The sequence below is a fragment of the Teleopsis dalmanni genome, chromosome 1, assembly GCF_002237135.1.
Source record: "Teleopsis dalmanni isolate 2A chromosome 1, ASM223713v2, whole genome shotgun sequence".
NCBI classification, from domain to species: domain Eukaryota; kingdom Metazoa; phylum Arthropoda; class Insecta; order Diptera; family Diopsidae; genus Teleopsis; species Teleopsis dalmanni.
Window position 1 is genome coordinate 78,824,338 of NC_051846.1, and position 26,327 is coordinate 78,850,664.

The 26,327-nt window shown below is 27.1% G+C and overlaps 1 protein-coding gene across 1 annotated transcript; it reads right to left on the reverse strand.

Moving 5' to 3' along the window:
• Positions 1–8,800: 8,800 nt before the first annotated feature.
• Positions 8,801–24,320, reverse strand: LOC119673277 (zinc finger protein sens). The gene is made up of 4 exons (XM_038084537.1): positions 24,054–24,320; positions 19,952–20,985; positions 11,882–12,032; positions 8,801–9,063 (listed from the first exon to the last, which is right to left on the reverse strand). Exons 1-4 carry the CDS (start codon positions 24,223–24,225, stop codon positions 8,849–8,851), a joined length of 1,572 nt encoding a protein of 523 aa, XP_037940465.1. The 5' UTR covers positions 24,226–24,320; the 3' UTR covers positions 8,801–8,848.
• Between the last annotated feature and the right edge of the window lie 2,007 nt (positions 24,321–26,327).

A 26,327-nucleotide genomic window follows, 5' to 3' on the forward strand; every position in this document is an offset into this window, starting at 1 on the left:
AAAAGAAGGGTAAATGAATACTTAACGATAATCGCTTTGAGTTCCTATTATTTTATTGTGGTATTCATATGAGTACTGATAGGTTGAAGGAAAAGAGGTTATTTAACGGTTAGTCTATGATTTCTATTCTTAAAATCAAAAAAATTAAAGAGTCATATGTATCTTTGAAAAAGTTGAGTTTAACTGTGAACATAATTCGCGAAGATTAAATTTAAAGACCGTAAACTATAGTCGAAATATACGTAACAATGAAATATTTGCAAAAACATTTTTTGTATTATTTAACATTTACTAATTAGCCAATTATAACCAATTATAGAGTATAATCTTTGTTTGTTTATCTATTTAAAAAGCATAGTACGATCCTATGCTTTCGAAACATTTGAATTGTGAAGCTTTTGTGCAAGTATACCGATGCTTTCAATCCCCTCAATAAAGTATGGCGCAACATAACTATATGTTTCCCTCTTATGTTGTTATATACCATATAATATCGATGTGTGATGTCTATCACGATTATACTGACAAATTTCATGATGAAATTATATTTATGTTGAAAGTCTTGAAAAGATCAGAATTACTGATTTTATTTGATCACAATATTTTTGTGTTGCCTTGAGGACTACTGCCAGCAAAGGCTTGTGGTTTACAAAAAATTTTATCAATTGCTTTCCAGGTCTTATACCGTATAAAAATACCGACAGCACATTGGATTTAAAAACCGAAATCACGAGGTTGAGAAATGACTCCAATTGCCAAATGAACTCTCAGATGTGAGTTAGATTTTTCGGGCACACCAATTTGACAATGAATCTTAGTAAAGTCAACTATGCTAATGTAGCTTATTTTTTGAGATACCAGGTTTAAAGTTATGAAGTTCTTACATTAAATTTTCTAGCAATAAAATTCCATATGTTATTTATCGCCAACTAGTATATAGAATTTTAATATCAATATCGAGTAACAACAAATTGATGCGCTAGATCTGATACAGAAATACTTTGAAAAATCAGCGTTTCCGGGAGATTGGAATCGAGCATCTCAAATATTTATTTGGCACTAAATACGTTGATCTCATAAGCTATTTAATATATCTTGTTGGCTTAATGACTGTTAAATTTTTCATTTCCTCTAGTTTTGGTAAATAAAATTAATAAAATTTGAAAAATATTTTAAATGCTTAGCATTATATTGTATAGTAATTGCAGCCAACACTCAAAAAATTCTGTTTATTTGATCAAATTGAATGAAGTACTATTGTAGGTTAAAGATATTTCCAGTTTGCAGTTCTGTATGTGCTGTCATGATATTAAATGATATGGTGGATATTTTATTGTATTCCAATGATGGGAGAAACCCAACTTATGCCATCGAAAAGATTTTTGTTAGGAAATTTATTTATATTAATTTTATTTACTGTATATATTAGTAAAAACACCGGTATACGGAGTGTATTGACTTTGTGTCCAGTTCTTCTATTATAATTAATGTAGTCTCGTGACCACTATTTCTGGAAGTTTTTATTTCACTTATTGTAATATTGTGAGTTCTTCTATTATAATTTTATGTAGTCTCGTGACCACTATTTCTGGAAGTTTTTATTTCACTTATTGTAATATTGTGGGTAAATTATTGATAAATACATATTTTACAAACAGAAAGCATTTTGGGTCTTATTATTGCATTTTTATTGATCACTTTGATATTAGTTAATCGAAGATGTACTGTACTGATATATTCAAAAAATGTTTAGTTTTGTTGACGAACTTTCTTGGCATAAAACGTAAAGGATATAGTACGCATATTATCACGTGCAACTGATATTCATGCAATAAAAAATTCAGCTATTAAACGTGCACCGACGTCTTTGTCGGCGTTTACAGATGTGATCGCGATCAGCATGGCTTATAAAAACTTGGCAAAAGTCCTTGAGGATCATGTAAAATATTTTACAGGAGAAGAAATGAACGCTTTTAACCGCCGCTGCAGTTCGAACGTAATTAGCACAAAAATTTTCAATTGCATTTTTTTTGAAATTAACTTTTCGAACCCAGCTCTGCAGTGCAACTCACCGTCTCAGAAGCTTTCGGCGGTTGTCAATATTTGATCAATTTGTTGCATTCCACATTTTTTGTGGAAAATTAAAACAGGAATCCGTTCACACTTAAATTTTTTTTTAACTCCGATACGAGTGTTAAGCCTTGCATTGAGCGATTTTGGAGTACAAGTGCATTTGGCGTAGTTGTTGTTGAGGATGTTCTAGATTTGATTTCGTAAATAATTTCTTATTACTTGGAAATATTTGTGATTCTCCTGAGAAAGGAAAAAGAAAAAAGTTGAAAGGAGTGTCGAATTGAGTGTGGTTCATTGATTTCTGTAGTTGGTTTCTGAACTCGTTGGGTTAAAAGGCTTATTACCTCATCAGCAGCAGCAGCTCTAATTATTGTCATCGATAATTGTTTATCGGCAGTTTTTGTCGATTGTGTGATTTTTACTTTAAGTATTTGGTACTTTCGTGGATTTGGGTATTTTGCTGATTGCTTTTAGCCCAATTTTTATTACTTTGTTTGCTATTTTTTGCAGCCTTTGGATTTGTAAAGCGGCACTTTACAAAGCCGCATGTACTGAGTTTAAAATAGTTGACATCAAAGAGTTACCGCTTAATTCTTACATTTTATTTTCCGAAACAGGGGTAGGGGTGAAATGTTTAAGTGCCGTCCAAATTATTTTAAATAAGTGAAAAGTTCATACGTGAAAATATTTATCTAAAATCAAGTTTGCAAATTTTAGCTTGAAAATATTTTGGAGTAATTTAAATTTATTTAAAGTTATATTTATTTTATAATATAAGCATTGAAATTATTGTCGTAATTCACGACTAAAGTTATATTTTGCAGGTGGACTTAATACACTGATATATTTTTCTTTTGTGTTTCCAACTATTTTAGATGTGGATAAGTATGGAACTTAAGTCTTAGAATAAGTTTAAAAAATGAACATTGATGAAAAATTTAAAAATTTTGTAACAGTAATTTAAAACTAACTGATTATTTAATTTTGAATTTATTTCTCGACATGACTTTTAATAATGCTTTTTATATACGAGAGCTGCTATATATATTTCTGGCCTAATAATGAAATTGCGAATATTTATCATCAAAAATTGTTTTATTGTTTTTCAAAGTATTCTCCAGCCTGATTTATACACTTTTGCATGCGCTCAAACCAATTGTCGAAGCACTTTTTCCACTCCGATTGAGACACCTCCAAAACATGGTTTTTAAACGCTTCAACAGCATCTTCTGGCGACGAAAATCGTTGACCACGCATTTTTTTTCTTGATGTGCGGGGATAAAAAGAAGTCATTGAGTGCCAAGTCAGGGCTGTACGGCGGATTACCCATTAATTCGACGTTTTAGTCGATCAAAAAGGCGCTGGTTTGAGCCGATGTGTGAGAGCTCGCGTTGCCATGGTATACAATGATTGGTGTTTTATTGTTCGTTTTTCGAATTTCTCCGAAGACTTCAGGCAAACAAATTGTGGTGTACCACTCAGAATTGACCGTCCTTCGTTGCTCAAGCGGAACAGCCACATGATCAGTTTTGCCGAAGAAACAGGCGACCATTTGCTTCAAAGTGTTTCTTCCACGAACAAGTTTCGTTGGATTTGGCTCGTCTTTGAAGACCGTGTTGGTCGGTTGTTGTTTTGTTTCGGGCTCATACGCATAGATTCATGATTCGTCACCTGTGACGATCTTATAAATGTCTTTTGAAGCGTCACATGACGATCTTGCATTATCAGTTCACGCACGGCATCAATGTTCTCTGGCACAAGCGTGGACAACGGCCAAATTCGTTAAGCGAGTGGCGGACACGATTGAATTCATTTAACCAGTTTTTCACAGTGCTATAGGATGGTGCTTCATCACCATACAAAGATTTTAGTTCATCAATGCACTCCTGTCGTGATAATCCACGTCGAAAGTTGTGAAAAATGATCGCACGAAAATGTTCACATGTTAATTCCATTTTTTGGCCGGGATGAATTTTTCAAGTCTCTGTAAATAAAACAGTTCACAATTAAATGACAACACGTTCTGAGTGATGTTGTGCTAAAAAATGTCAACCTTTCCAATGGAAATGTCAGATTGCACCTGGCAACACTTAGCGTTGTTTAAGCTAGAAATATATATATCAGTCCTCGTATCTTATATCCACCTATAGGTCACCTTTTTGTTAATATTTTCCAAATATTCTGTCCAATACAGATACAGAATCAAGAACATAACGTTTGCATATAGATTTTATTAATATTAATTTATGTTCATTAATTTTAGATCCTGATCCTGATGATCACTCACTAGGAAAGTCAAAACAGAGAATATATTAAAATATATTAAACAAACGTTTAATTTTAATTTTATCAAAAAGGTGACCTTTAACCGGATATAAAATATATAATAAACAATATTTATTAATATTATTTTTCAAATTTTTTTTTAAAATTCTAAACTATCATAGGATCAAATTACCATATTCATTTGAAAGTGTCGATTCAGAACTGACAGTGTAACTATCAACAAATATACCAATAGTAAATAGTATAAAGGAAAATATATGTTTTTTAAGAGATGAGAATGTTTTAATATGTATTTTTACTAGATTACTAGTAGAATCTAGTAGTATGATAGTGTTTCTTGTCACAGCTTAAGATAATTCTTCAAGTTTCAGTAATATTTGTTATTTTAGATTCAGAAAACATTTTGGTATTTGTAAGTACAAATATAAAAAAATTACAAATAGATACATATTATACTATACTCTTAATTGAGTTTGTTAATAATTTTCACAGTAAATTCACAAAATTCAAATCTAAAACAATCAAGTATATATTTTATGGTATGAAAAGTGATATGAGATGTTATGCTTCCGTTTAAAACATATTAAGTTTCATTATGCATTACTAATGCATATTCAGATTATGTAATTATACAGTAAAATAAAGTAAAAAATCAAATCATATAAATCTTTGTGCTTAAAATTATACTGTTCGTTTGTAATATATCACTTTATTATAATTCTCATTGAGTTTATATATAATTTGCAATAAATATATAAATAAAATGTTAGTTTTTGTGTGTGTTTTCATGTTTCTCATTTATATTAAATGATACTATATTGTCGATCAAATATTTAAGTCGGTTAATTAAATGAGAGAACAAAGATAAAGCTAACATAGAATATCAGAATATTTAAATAAGAGTATCGTAAGTAATATGTCATGGGATTTCCACATATTATTTGCACTTGCTAAAAAATAATATAAACGTATATCAAAGTTTGTAAAGTAGAATGGCAGAATTCTATTGAAGATAACATTATTATATATCTTTATATCACCTTTATGTAAAAGTAGCCGAGAATCTGCAAGTTAATTAATTTGTTATTATTGTTATTTATTAGTAGTTGCTATATTTAATATTAGTATTGTTTTATTAAATATTTAACTTACTAAGTAAATTTCATCAACCATACAAAGAGCTTTCGTGCTTTTTAACGTACTTGAATGTATAGTAAGGAAAATTAGAACAAAAATGTCGAATGCAACTCTTAAAAATAAATTTCCCATAAGGGAAATGACCAAAATTTCAAATATTTGCTTTATGTTTTATATATAAAGTGTAAACAAAGTATTTAATAAAATCTTTGTTTTCATTAATTGATTTAACTAATTAATATGATTTAATATATCAATTATATATTTAATTTTTTGTGTGATATTTTATTAAATGAAAAAACAGAAGCTCTCTTAGAACATTCATGACGTTTCTGATCTATAAAAGCGATAATTAACTTATGTAAAATATTGAAAACAACATAATCGTTAAAATACTTAAGTAACTTACTAAGTAAGTAATGGAAACATTATCAGGTTCAATATTTAAAGTTATTCCCATACACAAATTATTAAAATTGAATTTTTTTCAATTTGGTGAATTGAATTTATTCTAAAAGACCCGTCAGGTGATATATAGAACAAAATTTTCAGTATGTGAAATTTCATTTGAAGTGTATCTAAATCGGTGTCGGTTTTGTTACTTATAAATCAATTAAAAATTTTGAATTGTAAAGCCGAAATACCACAAACGCGTTGACATACCTACACCACATTTCTTCCTTTTCCAGTATTTCACTATATATTTATAAGTTACATTACATAAAATACAAAACTATTGAAACACATTCCTCAATACTCAACTAATCGGTGATTTATTATAAAAAAGGGACATGCAATTGATCATTTTAAAGTTACTGGTGTTACTAAAACTAAAACAAACGTAAAAACGTCACCTTAATACTATGTTTCCACTGCTTACTTAGTAAGCTGCTTAAGTAACTTTAAAATTTTGTCGTTTTCATTGATATAAATTACTTATTGCATGAAAAAGAACTTTAATGTGCCAGAAAGATCATCGAAAGTTTTAAAAGAGCGTCCGATTGTTTAGATCTAGTTGATGTATTGATAATTAATAGATGACTTCATTACAACAATATATTTTTAAAAAGCCCAAGTGTTGATTACCAAATTTTTGCGCTCTTTTGAAAAGCATTCAATCTTTTATTATATAGTTATAGATTACATTAGATAATATTATAAGTATCTTTGCCTAATAGTACAATATAGCACAATCAAGTAGATATGAGAATTGGGTGACTATTGAGAGTTTTATTTGAATTATGTACTAAAGTTATTAAAATAGATATTGAAAAATTACTCATAGACTCACTTTCTTGTTGATGTGCTCTACATAATAAGCTTACAAAATTTCAAATTTGAATAATATGGTTGGAATAGATATACAAACTCCTATTATACTCAAAACTACATCACTGTTGTTGTAATTTTGTTAGTTTTTGTATTAACATTGATATTTTTTATTTTTTTTTTGTGTTTTCCAATTCAATAAAAAATTGCAATTAGAATTGGTTAGGTCGATATGCATAAAAAAAGCGGTCTTTACACAGTCAATCATCATCATACCGCATTGTATATACTTTAGTGATATATGAGAGTACGTGTGCACACTTAGGAAACTCATGTTATGTAGAGTGTCATGGGCTCGTCAAAATTGGCTCTTTAGGGCAGTGACGAATATGTATGTTATGTTATGCAAAGAGTCACAGAATTTGTATTAATTTGTTACTAAAAGAGACAAATTTTGACATTCATTACTGAATAACACTGCTTTGTCTAAGCAACGGGGCATAGATAATCTCGGTTCTCAACATCAAATTTGAAACGACAACAAAAATTGAAAACAACAAAAATTTTGCTCATGACGTGCCCATGACACTCTATATTAGATTGCTCTTACTATCCTAGATGACTGCTGTATGAAATAAAATTTTTTTTTGATATTTTACAGTAAGATGATACATAAAATATTGTGTATGAATGGTCGACAAATATTCACAGTACAAAAAATTTTGTGAAAGAATATCGCGTCCGTTACTTTACCTTGGTTGTATATTATTATAAAATTTTCACATGCAGAGTATACGAATGATAAATATCCACACAGCTCTAAAACTTAAACAAATTGAATGCTTGACTGCTTGATATATATGGTATATGAATGGGTTAACATACAACACACCTACAGGAAATGGTTTACTATGAAGCTTGACCATGAAAAGCCTTTATAATTGGAAAATAAAGCAGTAGTTAGGCTTGAACATTTTTTTAAGAAAATCTCTATGCGATTAAAAATATTTTTAGAATTAAAATTGCAATTTTACTTTTTTCGTACATCCGCACGAATGACATATTAAGAGACCTTAGAATAGATCCGGACAAACAATATACAAGGGACAGAGCCCTGAAGCTAACATATATGCAAAAATCGACAGGCTGCCCTAAGCTTATGAGAAATACACAAATTAGTCAGTGAGATTGGTGGGACTCTGCAGAAACCCCCCAGCTATCAAAGAGTAAAAATGCCCAGATGGACTAACTCGAAAAAGGGTCAATATATGGTATATATAATAATAAAACAGAAAATTTCATTTATTTTGATTTCTTAAAATTCTTTATTTCACAAATGCTTAATAAATAAAATTAAATAATAATTATTAATTAAGAAAATTAAATATATCTAGTAAATTATGTTAAATACTTAATAGAAATTAACTAAAAACTGATTCATTTAGTTAAATTTTATAAAATTCAAGTTAAAAATCAATTTAAATCTAAATTTTTTGTAGGATTTTGTTTTTATGTTAAAAATAAATATTCTTTGGTTCATTTAGCTGCAATGTATCATAAAAAATTGGCAAAAAATTTTGAAAAAAAATTATGCAATTTAAGTGAATAACGAATTAATATAAAATTTATTTACTAATTTAAAATCTACATTTTAAATTAATTTCAATACAATAAATATTTGCTTACAATTTAAAAGTCTTCCAAAATTTTGTTTGTCAAGTAATTATTTACAATTAAGTTTGTTTGCTTTGCTCTTAATTTAAAAATTCCTTATGCTAATTTAATTAATTGAAAAATTATTTTCATTTAATAATTTAACAAATTTAATTGGTCTTTGAAATATGTTTTTAAATTTGGGGTCTTAGTACTTTGGCTTAAGCGACTTAGTATGTGCAGACCAACTGGGACGGATTCTTTAAGGCTACATACGTCATTATACAATACATTTATAACTTAATTCTAAACAAATTTCATAGCAAATTTAAAAAAAATGTTTTTTTTTCTAATTAACTTAAAAATAATAAAATCTTATTAATTTATAAAATAATTTATTGAAAAAACTAAATATCATCGAAGTATATTTTCAGCAGCTGCTGCTCACCTCCATTTTCACCACTGCTAGGTTCTCTTCATGACGACTTTCACGATGTCTACGCAAATCCACTTTACGTTGAAACGATTGATCGCATAGGCCGCAGCCGAAAGGCTTATAGCCGGTGTGCTTACGCATGTGCGTTATCAGGTTTGAACTTTGACTGAAAGCCTTTAAACAAACTGTGCATTTGTGGGGTTTTTCGCCTGAAATTAAAATAAAAAATATTTTTAATAAAAAATTTAACAAAAATGTCTAAAATCAATACAAAAGAGGCAATACAAAACTCTAAGTAGTAGTAAGTCTATGAGTCAAGCCAATTAGTGTTATTAGTGCTTAGTAATATGACAACAACATTTTTAACCTAAGTCTGTATAATTATATATCACAGATGTGTGGGGCCAGAGGTGTCTATAGAAATTTTTTCTTCGTGAAAGGGAACATCAATTTGAAATCAATTTTTTTTTATTTGTTTTTAATTTTTTTTGAAGGATAATCAGTTTTTTTTATAACATAAAACATAAAAAGTTAAACATTTAAAAAGTTCATTTCTTGCATAAAAAATTAGGTCTTGATTTTATAAACCTGTAAAATTACTTTAAAGTTTCGCAGAAAAAATTATTGAAGAATTAAATAATTGGCAGAATTTTAAGTTCCTAGGTATACTCGTTTAACAACCGATTTTAGTAATAATAACTATATTGTAATGCTACCATATGTTCAGACAGCCAAATTTCTTTCATATCGTAAAAATGAAATTAAGTTAATTTCGAAACTGTTCATACTGCCCCAAATTAAGGAAATCATATATTTTTTGTTTACAAATCGAATGTTGTTTCAAACACAATTTGTATCTGGGAAATTTTAAAAGTTGATTATTATAACTATAAAGGATAGCATTCAATATTTGTATTAGCTTTAATGGATTTATTCTATTTTAAATTAATAACAGTTATAGTTTTTTCTCAATATTCAAATATAAAAATATGCACTATTTTCAAAATATTTTCGCGGTCTTATTAAATTCAACTGTCACTGACATTTATTTTAAAAAAATGTCACTTTCTCGTTATCTCAATTTTATCTTTTGCTAAAAATTTATCTAACGCATAGTTGCATTCGAAATGTCGTTTAATTTCAAAGTTCGTTTCAACGAAATTAAGATCATTTTACTTAATTTCGTTGTAACCTCAAAACTGTATTTTGTATTAAGGTATTTAGGTATATCTGAACATTGTATAAGAGTAACTTTTTCCACTATGCTACATGTTATTGTATTTAGTAGATGCCATTGTAAAGACTACGTGAAGCTCTTTATTTATTTTGTTGTTTTTTTTATCCTAAAGTACTTTTTTATGGAAGTGAAATAGTACGTTCATAAAAAGTACACTTTTACTTTATTTTGTAAGTGACAATTTGTGTAATTCACTAGTAAGTATTTCATTTATTGACTTGAAGAAGTTGTTTACATGTTATGATATCAGACTTTGAAGTCCAGCATACTTACAATTGGTCACAAACAAATTAGTAGATTTAATCTGCATTGTAATGACAAAGAATTTAATCTCTCTATATATAAATATACAGATAGCATATATTAGTCAGCGCGTAATGTTATGTGTACTGTTTTTTGTTATTTAGAGTAATTAATTTAAAAAGTTTTTAACTTTTTACTTCGATATATCGGGTACCAAGTAACATCAGTAATTAGCGGCGAAGGGAAAGTTGCTCAAAATAGCTGAATCCCCTCAAATCTGATGTCAAATTACTGTGTAACGGATAATCGCAATCATGCTATATAAATAACTTATAAAAATCTCTTATTACAGATTTTGTTTTAATACTAATTCAGATGTTGTACACTATCTTCTGCGAGAATGGGTACCAGTAAATCATTAAAATACTCTGTCATGGTGAATGATTTCACCTAAAAGTCCTTTTTCTGTACCTCACTGTTTACATCACATATATGTACCTGAATGTAAAAACTTAACATTTCATGTTTCACACTATACACTTTATAGTAATTTTTAATAAAAATAAAAAAATCACGCAATTAGTAAAATTAAATCAGATAAAAATTATGTTTCTGATTGAAGTTGTTGTAATTTTAGTTGCAGTGGTTGTTAAAGGACACAAAAGTGATTTAATAATGACTGGAAATTGCATAATAAAGGTGTTATTTTTATTGTTTACTTTGTTGCCACGTGATAACTCTTAAACTACTTCCCCATTTTAAAGTGTCATTGTGGACTAAATTGCATGTAAGCCATTGAAAAAGTTACCGGTGTGGAAGTGACCACTTTACTTCACTTTACATTAGTTAGGGAAAAAACCGTTGGGATTGCAAGGTTGCATGTTTGACAAATTATGACTGGGAATAGTGATTGCAGGAACTTGAGGTTATTATTTGTTTAATGCTTTCTAAAAATCAAATATTCGGTATTGTTTGATTTATTTCACACTTCGATATTTATTTAAGTTGATTAATATACAATAGTTAAAACTAAGAATGCAATATTAAACAAAAATATTGATAAAAATAAAACAAGAAATCGAGCTTAAAATTCGTGAGAATTTGTTTTTATTTGGCGAAATTTATTAAAACTACGAGTGGAATATTAGTGGTAGTGTGAACTATATTAAATTATATAGCTGAATATATTATTACAGTACAAAAACACTTTTAAGTAACTTAAGTAATTGAAGTAGCCACCGAATAGTTAATATAGGGCACTAAAAAATTAAAGATAAAGTGTGTAAACACAGTTAAATAAAAATTAAAATCAACTAATAATTTTTATAAAATATTTTACTGAAATAGTGCAATCACAAAATGTTAACCACAGATCCATTAAAAATCTAATTTGATCAATGAGTGTGTTTTCCATAAAATTATTTTACTAAAACTCTATTTTATGATAGATTTGATGTATAAAAAATTATTTTATGAAGTTGCTTGAACATATTATTTTTACAAAAGTTATTAATATGATATAATTAAAAATAATATTTAAATCTTACCGGTGTGTATATATGTGTGCTTCTTCATATCCGATTTCTGATGGAATCGTTTGCCGCAGTACTGGCAAGGATATGGTCTTGTATCACTATGAATGAGTAAATGTGTTGATAATGTTGATGAACGTTTGAAGGACTTTCCACACTGTTTACACTGAAATGAAAAAAAAAATAAACATTTCTTTAATTTATTAAATTTAAATAAAATTAACTTTATTGTATAATTGTAAGTATAATAAATTTAGCGATGCTAAATTTTAAAAATGAAAAAAATTATAAAAAATGAAACTTGTAGTGTTTAAAAACTTGTTTAAAATTTCAAATAAATTTTTTAAAATATTTTAAAAGTTATGTTAAGTATAAAATTTTTAAATGAATATTCATCTTTAACTTATATCTTGTCAGTGATAGATAGTGAGAATAATTTTAAAATCATAATAAATTATAATAATTATATATATAATAATTATATCATTATATTATAAAAATTGTGATTTGCAATATAGTAATCAATGCAGTTCGAAATATTGCCTATGTATTTAAAAACATTGTCAATGTACTTAGAAACATTGGCAATGTACATAAAAACATTGTCAATGTACTTAAAAGTATTGCCAATGTACTTGGAAACATTGTCAAAGTACTTAGAAACATTACCAATGTACTTAGAAGTATTGTCAATGTACTTAGAAACATTGGCAATGTACATAAAAACATTGTCAATGTACTTAAAAGTATTGTTAATGTACTTGGAAATATTGTCAAAGTACTTAGAAACATTACCAATGTACTTAGAAGTATTGTCAATGTACTTAGAAACATTGTCAATGTACATGGAAGCATTGTCAATGTACTTAGAAACATGGTCAATGTATTTAAAAATATTGTTAATGTACTTAGAAATATTGCCAATGTACTTAAAAATATTGTGGAATCCATACCAGACTCATGTAGGCCCTATCGTTGTAATCAAGTTAGTGTGAAATTATAATGTTATGGTATTTATCATAAGCTAAAAAAATGTTATAAGATATAACATATTAATAACCATCATACAATATGGCGTCATACAATAAGCCTTAATAGCTTAGAATGCGCACCTGAGTGCAAATTTTTTAAAAATATTTAAGAAACCAACTGTAAAATATGAACTTATTTATTATTAAATATGATATTATTAAAAAATATTTAAAAAACATCATAATTAATATTTGTATTTGCAAGGTTTCTAAAGTCTTATACGACACCAAATTCAAAAAGTACAACTGAATATCTCAGAAATCAATTGTCATCTGATAAACTTTTTCCTTTTACTTGACTCTATTATTCACTGAAGTCTAGAATGTATATAATTAAAAATAGAATGTTTTACTATTTTAATATATGACATATGTTGACAAAGCTCTATTAGATAATAAATAAGTTTCAAAAAGTTGTCTTTATATATACCATCAAATTAAAATAATATTTCTAAAATTGCTTTTATTCGATTTTATATAATATAAATGTTTATATTTATATACATTTTCTATGGGTAGGAATTGCCAATGTTTGCACAGCTTGATAACTATAAACCAACGGAATTGCCAAAATTCCAATCTGCTTTAAATAAACGAAATCACACTATTTAAATGAACCAATTTTTTATGAATTAATGTATTTATATTAATATTATTATTGTGTTTGGGTATATATTAGTCAAATATCTGCAAATATTTGCATGCTGATTAACGTCATTAGAAATATTCCACAGTTAAATATATTCGTAAAATAAATTTTCATATGGATTAAATTTTTACATTTATAATTTACCACAAAAAATCAAATAAAATTGAGTTGAAACAATTAAAACAGCTAAATAAATAATAACAAACCGAACTTTTGAAAACTCCAAAAGGCACTTTCTGAAGTATAAAAGTATCTACAAACAATCGACTTGATACATTACTAATATGTAGAAAAAGTGTAATATTAGCGTGCATTTTAAAATAAGTGAGTTTTTATAAACAATTTCATTATTATTATTAATACAGCTGAGCTAATTCTAAGAATTAAGTTCATTTACTTCTTTCTATCCATGATATGTAATTATGTGTATCGTATACAGTGATATGTGTTCCAAAGTAATATTTTGATATACTTGTGTATGTACATATGTACAATCAAATGTGATTACAGTGATCGAGATGTTGATTTGTTACCCGCAAGAGTAAATTAAGTTTCAAATAAAACAAAAATAAAAATCAAAATGTTTAAACAGTTGTTGAGAACAATGCATTGGCAACATGTTTCTAAACATTTTATTTACTTAAATTAATGCTTGTGTATTTTGCTTACGTGTTGGTAATTAATAATTTTTTTTACGCTACTGATCTCGACTGCTTGGCATGCTTGACACAAGTGCGCTGCAGCACGGGACTGAGTCAATTGGTTGGAACACGAGTACACGAGTAAGACGAATATGTTGACATATCCACATATCTATACTGAATATGTGTTATCGGCAGTTCATTATTGATATTGACCGATCTACTTCTTTTTTGTATAACAGTGCTGTTTATATGATATTGTGTCAATAATGTCAACAACTTCAAATTGCCGACTAATTAGTTGCAATTGTTTAGTTGCAGGGTTTGTGTTGCCTTGCGAATACACTTCTTATGACAGTTTACGCTAAGTGAAAAGTAGACTTTACAAAACGGAAGTAAATTCGACTGATGTTGATATTGTCACCTTAGTATTTACCATTGGGAAATACCCATTTATGAATCAGAAAATTTAGGCTATGATTTAAGTTAAGACTCCATCATAAAATTACACTGAAAGTAACTGAAATTTTTTGGTTATTTGACACTATTTTCAGTATAAAGCTTATCTTATACTAATAAATAATAAAATAATTTCACAGATTTATAAAATGAACTATTTATTACTTGCAGACGGTTATTGGTTTAATATAATACAATTTAAAAATATTCTAATAAAAATTAATTTGAATTTAATTAATATCAAATACGAACTAAATATCATCACTTAACTCGATAGTATAATCAGTATAAAATAGTATAAAACCAACAGTACTAAAAAAATTTTATTTATTATAAAAAAAAAGGAAAACAAAATCTGAGAAAATGCCATTTAATAGCACTAAAAGGAGATTTAAAATGATTTTACAAACTGTTTAGAGAAATCCTTATGAAAACCTTTTCAATATTAAAAAAGTTTTCTCACATATTCCATTCATGTCATTTTTATTTATTCTGTAATAACTAGAAATACTATAAATTATTGAACTCATCAAGTTCTAGCGTCTAAATTTTAAAAAAATTTAGAAACTATAAGCAGTTTAGTAATAAGATCTATATAGTCTTTAAAAATCAATTTTATAATGGACTAGGGAAATCGAACTACAAAAGAAATTTTATAGTTTTTATTTTGATTTTTTCTTTTCGACATAAAGTGAAAGTTCTAAAATTTTCAGAATTTTGATAATTTCTCTCTAAAGTTTACACATTCAGAGCCATCAAAAAGTAGCTTTTCTATTTTTAATCAGACTTTTATAAAATAAAAGGAAATAAGAGAAGTTAATGTAATCTCTCAATTTTTCTTAAGCATTAAAAATTTTGAATACATAATACTAAACTCGAAACCTAATACGGTCAAACTTTTCGAAAGCCATACAATTAAATATGCTACGCAACACTACAGTGAAACCCCCAAGGTAACAGACACAGATGAACATCATGTAACACCTGGAGAAGAACGATAACAAATGAAGCCGACAAATTTTTAAATAAATTAAATTATATTACGAGAGATAGAAATAGTTGGAGATTCTATGTAACAAGTTTATGCTCCTGATGGAGTACGGTTAATAATAATAAATACTAAAAAACTTATGTTCTTATGGTTTAGCATCGAATGGTATCGCACTTAACAGAGTATTCTAATACGATCTACAAGATCTATTGTTCTGTCACAAAAAATCATTACAAATTTATACTGGAAGTAGTATACCTAAGTATAAGGCATTACAAACTTCCAATATTCAGTGTCATTTGATTCAAGTTTTTAAACATGTTTTCTTTTAATTTGAACTAGATAAATATTAAATTAATATCTATAATAATAAACACTTTTCATTTTAATCGCAGGAATCTACTAAAAAAATCTTGGTATTGTTAGCCATATTAATAATATTTAGTATGGTTCAAAGTTCAGTCTACATATTTTTTTATAGATAAATATATTCTTTTGTTCAAAGTAAAACCTGATGCGATATATAAATTAACTAAATTACAGTTCTGAGTGTTGGTATTATTGTTTTTAATATAATTATTTTGAATATTGTCAAATATTCATCTTTAATGATCATTTGTGTTGTATTTCATTGCTATTTACAAATTATTTTCTGTCATATTTGACTTCAATAATCTTAATTCGTTTGTTATAATAAAAACAAGATATCAAGGATCTCTTCAACAGAAACTGAAATCGAAATCATACTTGATCGAAAATAAACTTGATTCTTATATTTCTTTTGGGAAATTTTGTTTTAAATCTTATGAACTATCTGAGAAGACTCTTTAAAGTGTCATGAAACATCCGCACGAATGACATGCTAAGAGACCTTAGAATAGATCCGGCCAAAAAATATATAAGAGATCTGCCCTACTTAGCACTATTTAATCTCAGAGTAATCACTAACCGCACGGAGCGGTACGCAGATTTTAAATTAGTCATTGAATAATCACGAAGCTTATGAGGAATATATAAATTAGTCAATGGTATGGATGGGACTCTGCAGAAACCTCTCAGCATTCAAAGAGTAAAAGTGCCCTCGGAAAAGGATCAACATAGTAATGTGAAAATCCTATCAGCATTATGTATCAGTATTACCTATTACGAGTAGCACTCTATCAGCATTATCTACTAATATTTTTGAATTTTGAAGAACTTGGCAACGTATATTGTTTTTATATTATTATGTTGAGGTTAGTTGAGTCAGTGTACTTGAGCACTTTTACTCTCTATTAACTGCGAGGTTTTTTCATAACCCCCTCTCTACGTCTTGACTGGAATATTGTTTATCACTTCATCAGACTAAGCAATAATTAACCTCTCATCTGCATACCTCCCCCAGGAGCCTATAACCATTCTGAGATTCGATAACGCGGTGTTGGTAAGTCTGTCAGTTTTCGTAATAAAGGGTTCTATTCTGTATGTATTTTTGTTATCGTTTATAAGTATAAATAATTATGAGTATATAACATAATTTTTGATATCAAAAATAATTCATAACAAATATAAAAATATTTGTAAGCATTTACTCAAACTTCGTGATTTACATATTATATATGAAAGTATTCACATGCATTAGTTAATATGAATAAATTTCATATACGTGGAGAAAAGGAACTGCCAGATGCTGCGCTACTGGCCTGGTATCCGTGATAAACATCTTGCACAATTGTGATTTAAAAATTTATTTTTATGAAGAAAATATGGTTAAAGTTGCATTTTGGTTAAAAAAAATAAAAAGCCAGCGGTAGGTGGTCTATACGCTAATAACAGATGTAAACTGTTTTTTTTCGGATCTCCAAAAAAATGTTAAAATACTTGTAGAATTAAAAAAAAAAGTAAAGTTAAAAAAAATTTATATGCATTATTAATAAAAACTAAATGTCGTTAAATAGCGTTTAATATGGCCATATGCGCCATGGAACGCATGTAACGAAAACATATACGTAGCGTTAGCGATATCCAAAAAAGATTGTTAAGGAAACCCTTCAAGCGTATCATGTTGCATTGTTTGTTTACTTGTCGTCCGTATGTACTTAAAAGGAAAGCGAGGATGTGTGAAAAGGCGTATAAAAATATTAATAATTTTTTTTTTGATAAAAATGTAACTTGACACACAGAGTAAGCGTACAACCAACCTGGCGTGTGCCTCCTGCATTAAGTCGAGTACCAATAATCCATGAACTTTGCTTCGCCGTAATTGATTAAGTTTATAGGAAACTTGTGATTCCATCAAGATATTTGTATATTGGATTTAAAATATAAATTTTAAAGTTAAATAATTTATTTCTAGGACTTAAATTTTCTTAGTCTTCAAAATAGTTTCATTGAGGCTTTCCCGGTTATGATGAATTTTGTATATAAATATTCCCTATCAATTCACTTTATCGGCACCTATTCCTGCTTGTATTGGCATATTTTGCTATGCGAGTATTGTAATTATTAAATATTTGATTAACTAATTGCGTGATTTCAATCGCTTTTAATTGAATTCTTACATCAACAAAATATTTGTACCACAAATTTTATTAACAAACAATTTTTGTATTTTATGATAACAGAAACAGAAATAGAGTTTCAGGTAGTACCACCGAGGGGTCAACACAGAGATATTAAGCAATTATGTTAGCTAGCAAAAATCGAAAAATATTGACCAATTAACACGAGTACGTACTCATACTTCAGTCCTCCGCACAGACATATATTTAAATGCAACTAATATTTCTAAAAGGGTTTACCTATTTCGCTATTGTTTTGTTTTTTGGTTGTGTTTTTTTTTATTAATTATTAATTATTGTATTGAAGCCTTTGCCTGTGGTGGGTCGACTGACACGATATTTAACAATTAAACGAATGCAAAAGAGATTTAAAGCAGTGGAAACTTAATTGAATGGTGGAAGTGGTGACCGTGTCAGTTGATTTTTGTTCTGATAATGTTTATAAATTCAATATTTTATATAATAAAACTAAGGTACGGGTACGTAATACTGTAATGTGTTTCGATTTATGTATGTCCTTTTTGTAGATATTTTTAACTATTTTTAATATTGCAGTACTCGTGGTTTATGATCAATTTCCATTACCTTAATTTATTTAATTATGAATCTTTTTGCGTGTTTTTTTTTTGTTTTGTTTATAACAATTTGTATTAAATGAGGTCAAATTTCTATTTAATTTCTTTTTTATTATATTTTTTTATTAGTGGATAAAGGCATCTTTATAGTCAGTCGAAATAGACCTAGAATAAGTATGAAAACTATTATTTGTGTTTAATTTATTTAACTTTCAGAGAGTGCTGAAACTGTTAAAAACTTTTATTATTATTATATTGAGGCTAGTTGAGTTAGTGCACTTGAACACTTTTACTCTCTATTAACTGCGTTGTTTCTTCATAACCCCTCTCTACGCCTTGACTGGATTATTGTTTATCACTTCATCAGTCTAAACAATAAAAGACCTCAGATCTACATACCTCCTCAAGATGCCTGTAATCACTTTAAGATTCGATAACGCGGTGTTGGTAACCCTGTCAGTTTTCGTAAATAATTTCAGGGCTCTATCTTTTATGTACTTTTTAATCGGATCAATCTTGAGATCCCTGAGGATGTTAGTGCAAACATGCGTATAAACTATCTTCAGAATGTGTTTTACTGCAAGTACACGGAGTTGCATCATGCAAATGCTTACTTAACCATATGATATGCTTAACTATAAGATTTATTAAATTTCATCAAGATCTTTACTATCCAATCATTACAATTTTTTATATGATTTAAAAAATATACAAAAAATATATAAGAATATTATACATTAACTCTTCGATATCTCAAGGATCTGCGAAGTCATTAACTTATTTTCAGTTTGAAGGCTTATTGGAAAATTATACATGTTATATAGGGAGGCCAAGATTAAACTAAGATCGTTACGGCATTAATGATGATTATATAAAATTATATATATATTATTATATACATATATTATTTATAATAAATTATATATAATATTTATAATATTATTATTATTTTATAGATATGATATACATTTATTTTGCATGCTATGAAAATAAGTTAATGACTTCGCAGATCCTTGAGATATCGAAGGGTTAATGTATAATATTTATATTATTGTATGTGATTTCCCATATACATTATATATGTAAATAATTTTAGTTTTCTTTATATCCCTACCATATACCGCAATGTATTTATCAACATAATAAATTCAATATACATAACAGCCAATTTGAAAAAAAAAAAAACAAAAACTGCTTACCTGAAAGTTGCGTGTACTGCGCTTCTCATCGCCCTCACGATATGGCCGAACATCTGTGCCACTGCTTATGATGGCAGTGGAATCAGGATGTTGATGTTGTTGTTGTTGCTGCTGCTGCTCTTGTTGTTGCTGCTGATGCAGATTTTGTTTGAATATCTCAGCATCCTCTTCGGTTTTGAAATTATCCTGTTCAAAACTAATTGAATTCTTGCTTAACAAATTTTCGTTGTTGTTGCGCAGAAGAATATCCTGACGCTTCTGGCACAGCAATTCCAGTTCGCGTTGTGTACTGACTTTCAAGTGTTGAGTCAGCATCTGGAAGTTGTTCGCTGTTAGACCAGCCATGAAAGCGTTACGGTGTGCATATAATTGTTGTTGTGCTGCTTCAAATTCCAGATCAGCCTTGAAATCAGCACGTACTGTGCTCTGTGCTGTGGAAGATAATGGAGATTGTAAGACTGTATTTGCTTCACTATTGGTAGCTCCAGTGTAACGTGGAAAGCTTGCGCGGCGTTCATATTTAAATTTCCGTACTATTGGATCTACAGCATAATTATTTGTGTCTTCATTTTCTTCCATTGTTTTTTCGCACATACTAGCTGGAGACCAGATTATTGATCCTTGTGATCTACGTTTTGTAACTGGTTCATTTACAATATTCTCCTCAAAACCTATATTGGCTTTTAGATTAACTGCACGCAATGGTGGAGGAGTACTGGTATTTATTGAATGTTCTTCGCTTTCATATGCTGGTTCTGGACTGCAACTTTTTGATGGTGGAGTACGTTTCGTGGATAGATTGAGTGGCATTTCCTCGTTGCTATTGTCTTGTGAGGTTTGATTCAAACTGGAATTATTTGAAAATTCTTCTTTTTCTGGCGTTAAAGCGTAATCACGATTGTTTACAATTGATGCAGGGGATTTGGGTGTTGTGGGTGTAGTTGGTGTACCCAGTGCGGAAGCAGATGATAATAGAAATTGTGGCCATAACAATGCACTGGAGTATAATAGTGGATTGTATAAGAAGGGAAGGTCTGAAATGATTTTGGTAAATATTTTTTATAAGTATTATGAAAATAATTCATAGCATATGATTAAATATAAAAATTTTAGTGGAAGGTTTTCTTACTTAATGTTTATTTGATTATCAATTTTATAATAATAAAAATGGTTTATACTTTCTTATTATAAAAATTTCAACATACACTTGTTAATTTTATATATATTAATTATATTAGACATATGTTTTGTTCTTATAACAGTTTTGTAATTTATTTTCAAGTTGGTTTTTTAATACAGATCTATAGTACTATATATAGCTATAAAGTATACTTTATTATAAAATCAATACATTCTAATTATTGTACTAACATAATTTCTTTGATATATAATTTCACATACTCGATATTTTATTACACGATTATACTAATTCATAATTTATATATACGAGTATTTTTATATTTTCGAGTATTTTTAAAATATTTTTTTTATAATATAATTTAATAATGCATATATATATAAATTACCTAATATACCTATAAATTACCTAATAATGCATATAAATAAATAAAATTATCAGGATTTAAAAGACACACTAATATGTTTATATGTATATATAATATAGATAATATTTTAAAAGAAAACTGCAACTCAAAAATCAATAATATATTTAACGAGTATCTCAAATTTAATTAATCGCATCTAAGCCATTTTGTTATATTGGGGAAAATCACAGGTACTAGAGATTTCTAGTCAAATTTAAGAACCAATGGATAATCTGTAAAAGCCAAAGGCAGTATAAAAAATAATTTAACTTATACAAGTCAATTATAAACAGACTGTTTGTACTAAGTTGATAGAATATTAAAAGTCTTTTAAGATTTCTGAAAAAAGTAACCCACATTACATATAAACCAAAATTAAGTAATCCTACGTATTCATGTTTATTCAAAGCATAAATATCGATTAAGGGTTAACACAATGGCTCAACTGACTGACGACGCAAAGTATTCCAGAGATGAATGTATAATTATATAGCATTTAAAATATAATTTCAAAGATGAAAATAAAATTATTTTAATATTAAACTAAATTACTTTTTTGATATAGCTTCATATTTGCAATCTATTAATAAATAGTGTAAATAATAAGCATATTTATATAATAAGTAAATTTATATAATTTAATATTGTAGAATTTAAATGTATTGTAAATATAATATTAGATATAAGGCTATAAATAGAATATTGCATTAAAAATAAGATTTATAATTTATTTAATTACTTATATTATTTTTTAATTATTACGATCAATATTCAACATAATTTAAAATTATATACAATAAAAATAATTTTTTAAATTATGAGTTTTTAGGATTTTAGGAATTATTTTTTTTTGCTTATTTGCGTGATATTTAGAATTTAGTTTAGTAATTTCTTTTTTGCAAAAAGCATATAAATGTTACTCCATTATGGTATATATAATTTTTTTAAGGACAATGAAATATATAACAGACCATACAACAATTTTTAGAATTTGTTTTAAGTCAAAATTTATTTGTTTAATCTATGCTTACAAATTTTATTTTTATTTTTCAATAACTATCTTAATTTTCTATTTTGTTTATAAATAGCAATAATTTTCAATTAATAAAATATATTATCAAGTTTCTTTTATCTATTCAAATTTTCTTTTTACAATTTTAGTATAAATTTGAGGAATCTTAAAATAATTATGTTATTAAATAATTATGATAAGTAAAGTTTTCATTTGAAAAAAAATTTAATAAAACTTTTTTCATATTAATTTAATTGTAGAATCATTATAAATTGTTCTACAGTCTTATTGCTTTTCTCTTAATTAATTATTAACTATAATCAATATAATTATTATTATGTATAATAATATTAAAATATTATTAATATTATTATTATTATTATCATAAATGATGAAATTGTTTTAAACTCTTATTGCTTTTATTAAATTATTAAGTAATTAATATTATTAATATTTATATATATTAAAATATTATTAATTACTTATTATTATTCATTAATTAACTCATTGCTTTTCTATTAAAAAATTATTAATATATTAATTTGCGCAACGTAACGTATGAGTGATGTCGATAACCGAAATTTTGTTTCAAATTCAGTTTTTTTATTGATACACAAACAAAAAAAATAAAATAAATAAAATTTATTAAATTTAGGTATCTCTCTAAACAAATATTTCTATTCCATAAGATAGATATAAATTATTTTCTATTGGAAAGTACTATAAAATTTACAAGTATATTTGCTCTTTATATATGTTACACAACTTTTTTCGCCAAATAATTACAATTATAATAATTTATTTTATTATTTTGTAATATAATATTAAATTCATAAAAAGAATTTGTGTAAAAATTTAATAGTTTGTCGTCTTTCCGTTGGAATATTTTGAGAAAAGAAACTTTAGGAAATAAACTCTACAAACTCTACAATGAATAGTTAAAATGATTTTTTTGTAAATAATACATTATTTATTTATTTCACCTTAAAAAGTATTAACTCTGTTAAAAAAATAATAATATATTGTTTATAATAAAAACATAAATCAGAAGTAAATTGAAAAAACATTCTTGTCATTATCACAAGTTTTCTGTTTTAAAAAATTCATATTTTGGTTATTATTATTTTTACAGTAGTATCATTTATAATATATAAATTTTATATATTGAATTTTATATATTGAATATACTTGAATGTAATTCTGATAACTAATTAATCAAAATTCAAATCGTAGATATCCAAGACTAATATTTATAATATTTAATTTTATATCAAAAAATAACTATTTTTAAAATTATTCTTTTGGTTAATTTCTTTCTTCAATTTCCCTGAAGATGACTATCGAAGATAATTGAAATATTGGAAAAATATTTTAATAAAATATCAACTGTTTTTAAATATAAATAATAAATTATAGTTTTTTCATTTCTTAATTTCTTAATAAATTATTTAATTAAAAATAATATAAAATCACGAAACTAATTACAAACCATCTTAAAAAAAATACATTTTTTTGCATTTTGATTCGTTCATATCTCAAAGCTTACCTCTTGTGTTGAGTTTCTGCGCGGCAGCTGAAGCAATGACTGTATTAAACGCCGAAGCACGCTGTATCCAATTTTTAGATGAACTAATATTCATTTCTAAGGCGGGATTATTAAAAGCAACCAATTGCGTTTGTTGCGAATGCGGTGAGGGTGGCGGCGACAAATGATTCATTTTGTTTAACTTAATTTTTAAAAGAACACAAATTATGAAAAAACTTAATTGTTCACAAATACGACACTATTTATAATATTTTAATATTTATTTAGTATTTTTTATTTTATTTGCTAAGGAAACATTTATTTTAAATGTTTAGTATAAATTTTGTACTAAATTAATTATCCTTGGATAAAATTTTTGAATAATTCTGGTTTGAAATTTTTGAACAATTTTTTTGAAAGCAAAATAATTTGTTAATTTTTAAATATTCACACTTCAAAATTTTTCATTTATTTGTTTATTTGAATATACATTTTAAATTAAATTTTTTACAAATTTCTTAAGCGACTGGGAATTTATTTGTACACTTGACTTAAATTTAAATTTCTTAACTTGAACACGTCTGCGTTGTTCGGTGCTTGGCACCTGACTGAATATTAAACCGATTGCTCCGTTCTACAAGAGTCTGGTTCACTGTGTGCAGAAGTGGTTGATTTTTTATTCTTCTCATTTTATTTTTTGAAATTTGGCCGAAATCGTAACAAAACCAGAGCCAAATGTGAAACGAATCAAAACGGGGCTCAAACTGCTGTTGTTATTGTTATTGTGTTTGTTTTTGTTTTTGTTGTTGCTGTAATACATAAGTGCGCGTATGTTGCCTTATGTTATCAATTGTGTATTTTGTCTTCAAAATGCATTGGTATAGTTAGTATCCGTATTGCATTGCCTCGTATTTGCTTTTTTCACCTTTTATTCTGTATCGTTTTTGTTTTTGTTTTTGGTACTTACTCTGTAGTTACTGTTGCTGTTGTTGTGGTTGTTGTTGTTGTTGGTAAAGCAGTTATTGAAAAGTCCTTAGCAAGGGTCAAAACTCACAGTTATGCGCATGTCTATCAGTTAGTTAAATTGTTGTTATCTTTTTTTTGTTGTAATTGCTGTAATTGTATGTGTTGTTGTTTGGACGTAGTTGTCTTCATAGTTGTTGTTGGCAGCACGCGTTCACAACTAATTGGTATTAAGTTTGGCGGGCGTTTGAGTTGTTGTTTTTTTTTGTTTGTACATATTCTGTTTTGTTGTTCATTTTACGTTTGTCATTGTTGTTGCATTGTTGTTTTCTATTCTGGTTAAATGCACAACTGACGCTTCTGTGTTGAACATATCAGTTATATCAGCATTTGTACATGCGCTTCGCGTTTATTAAACAGCCACCAAGTGAGTTGAATACTGTATATGTGGTGATATAGGATCTGTTCGATTGCAAAGCAGCTCTAGTACGAATTGGACGTTCATAAAAATTGTACTTTTGCGTATTTAAAGCGCACCGCATGTGGTGAGTGCAAGCAATATAATCAATTTTATTGGAGTTATGTAATAGGTATATGTTTTTTTGAATGAAACTTCGTTTCAAATCTTCAACAAATATTGTTCTGTCAAAAATTCTGATTACTAGTTTACTTTTTTTTCAATATTATTTAAAAATAACATTTTAGACTATATTTCAAAATGTTCAAATTAAAGTCAAACAAATCAGTGTGTGTATGACTTTTATTATTTTTATCAAACAATTTTTTAATATTTTGATTTATTTTTTATTCTAATTACTTTTATTTGATCAAATTTTATATTCTTATTTCTATAAATAGTTGAGGTATCAGATTCAACTATTTATATGTATTTCTTTTTTGCCGGGTTTTACGTTGCAATTTAAATTTTTTAACACTTCTAAATAAGTATTTAAATTAATTAAATAATAATTATAAATGCAAAACGTATTGCTATTAACTAGTTTTAATTTTAAGGTTGTTAGATTTTAAATCCGAATTAAAATTCATAAATGTAAAACACTACATTATTTAATTTCATATAGTTATTGTAGTAATAATTATTATTTACTTTTTGTTTAATTATTGTTATAAAGAGGTTTTTCGAACAGTAGTGAACTACAACAACAAAAATTCATTTTATATTATTTTATTTAATTTCGAGTATTGCCAAATACCCAGCATCAGTGGACTTGGAAATAATTCTTGTATTTAATTATTCCTAAATAATTCTTTGAGATTGCAAGTACCACGAATCAAACTTGTGCCCTGCCAAATTTGAAGCTCAGAGTTATA

Bases quoted from the DNA above. Each gene is read 5' to 3' on its own strand.
- LOC119673277 (XM_038084537.1), bottom strand. From the start codon at position 24,225: ATGAATCATTTGTCGCCGCCACCCTCACCGCATTCGCAACAAACGCAA. The intron at 12,033-19,951 runs GTAAGCAGTTTT...TTTTCATTTCAG, and splicing joins GCAGTACACGCAACTTTCAG to TGTAAACAGTGTGGAAAGTC. The intron at 9,064-11,881 runs GTAAGATTTAAA...TTTTAATTTCAG, and splicing joins GCACACATATATACACACCG to GCGAAAAACCCCACAAATGC.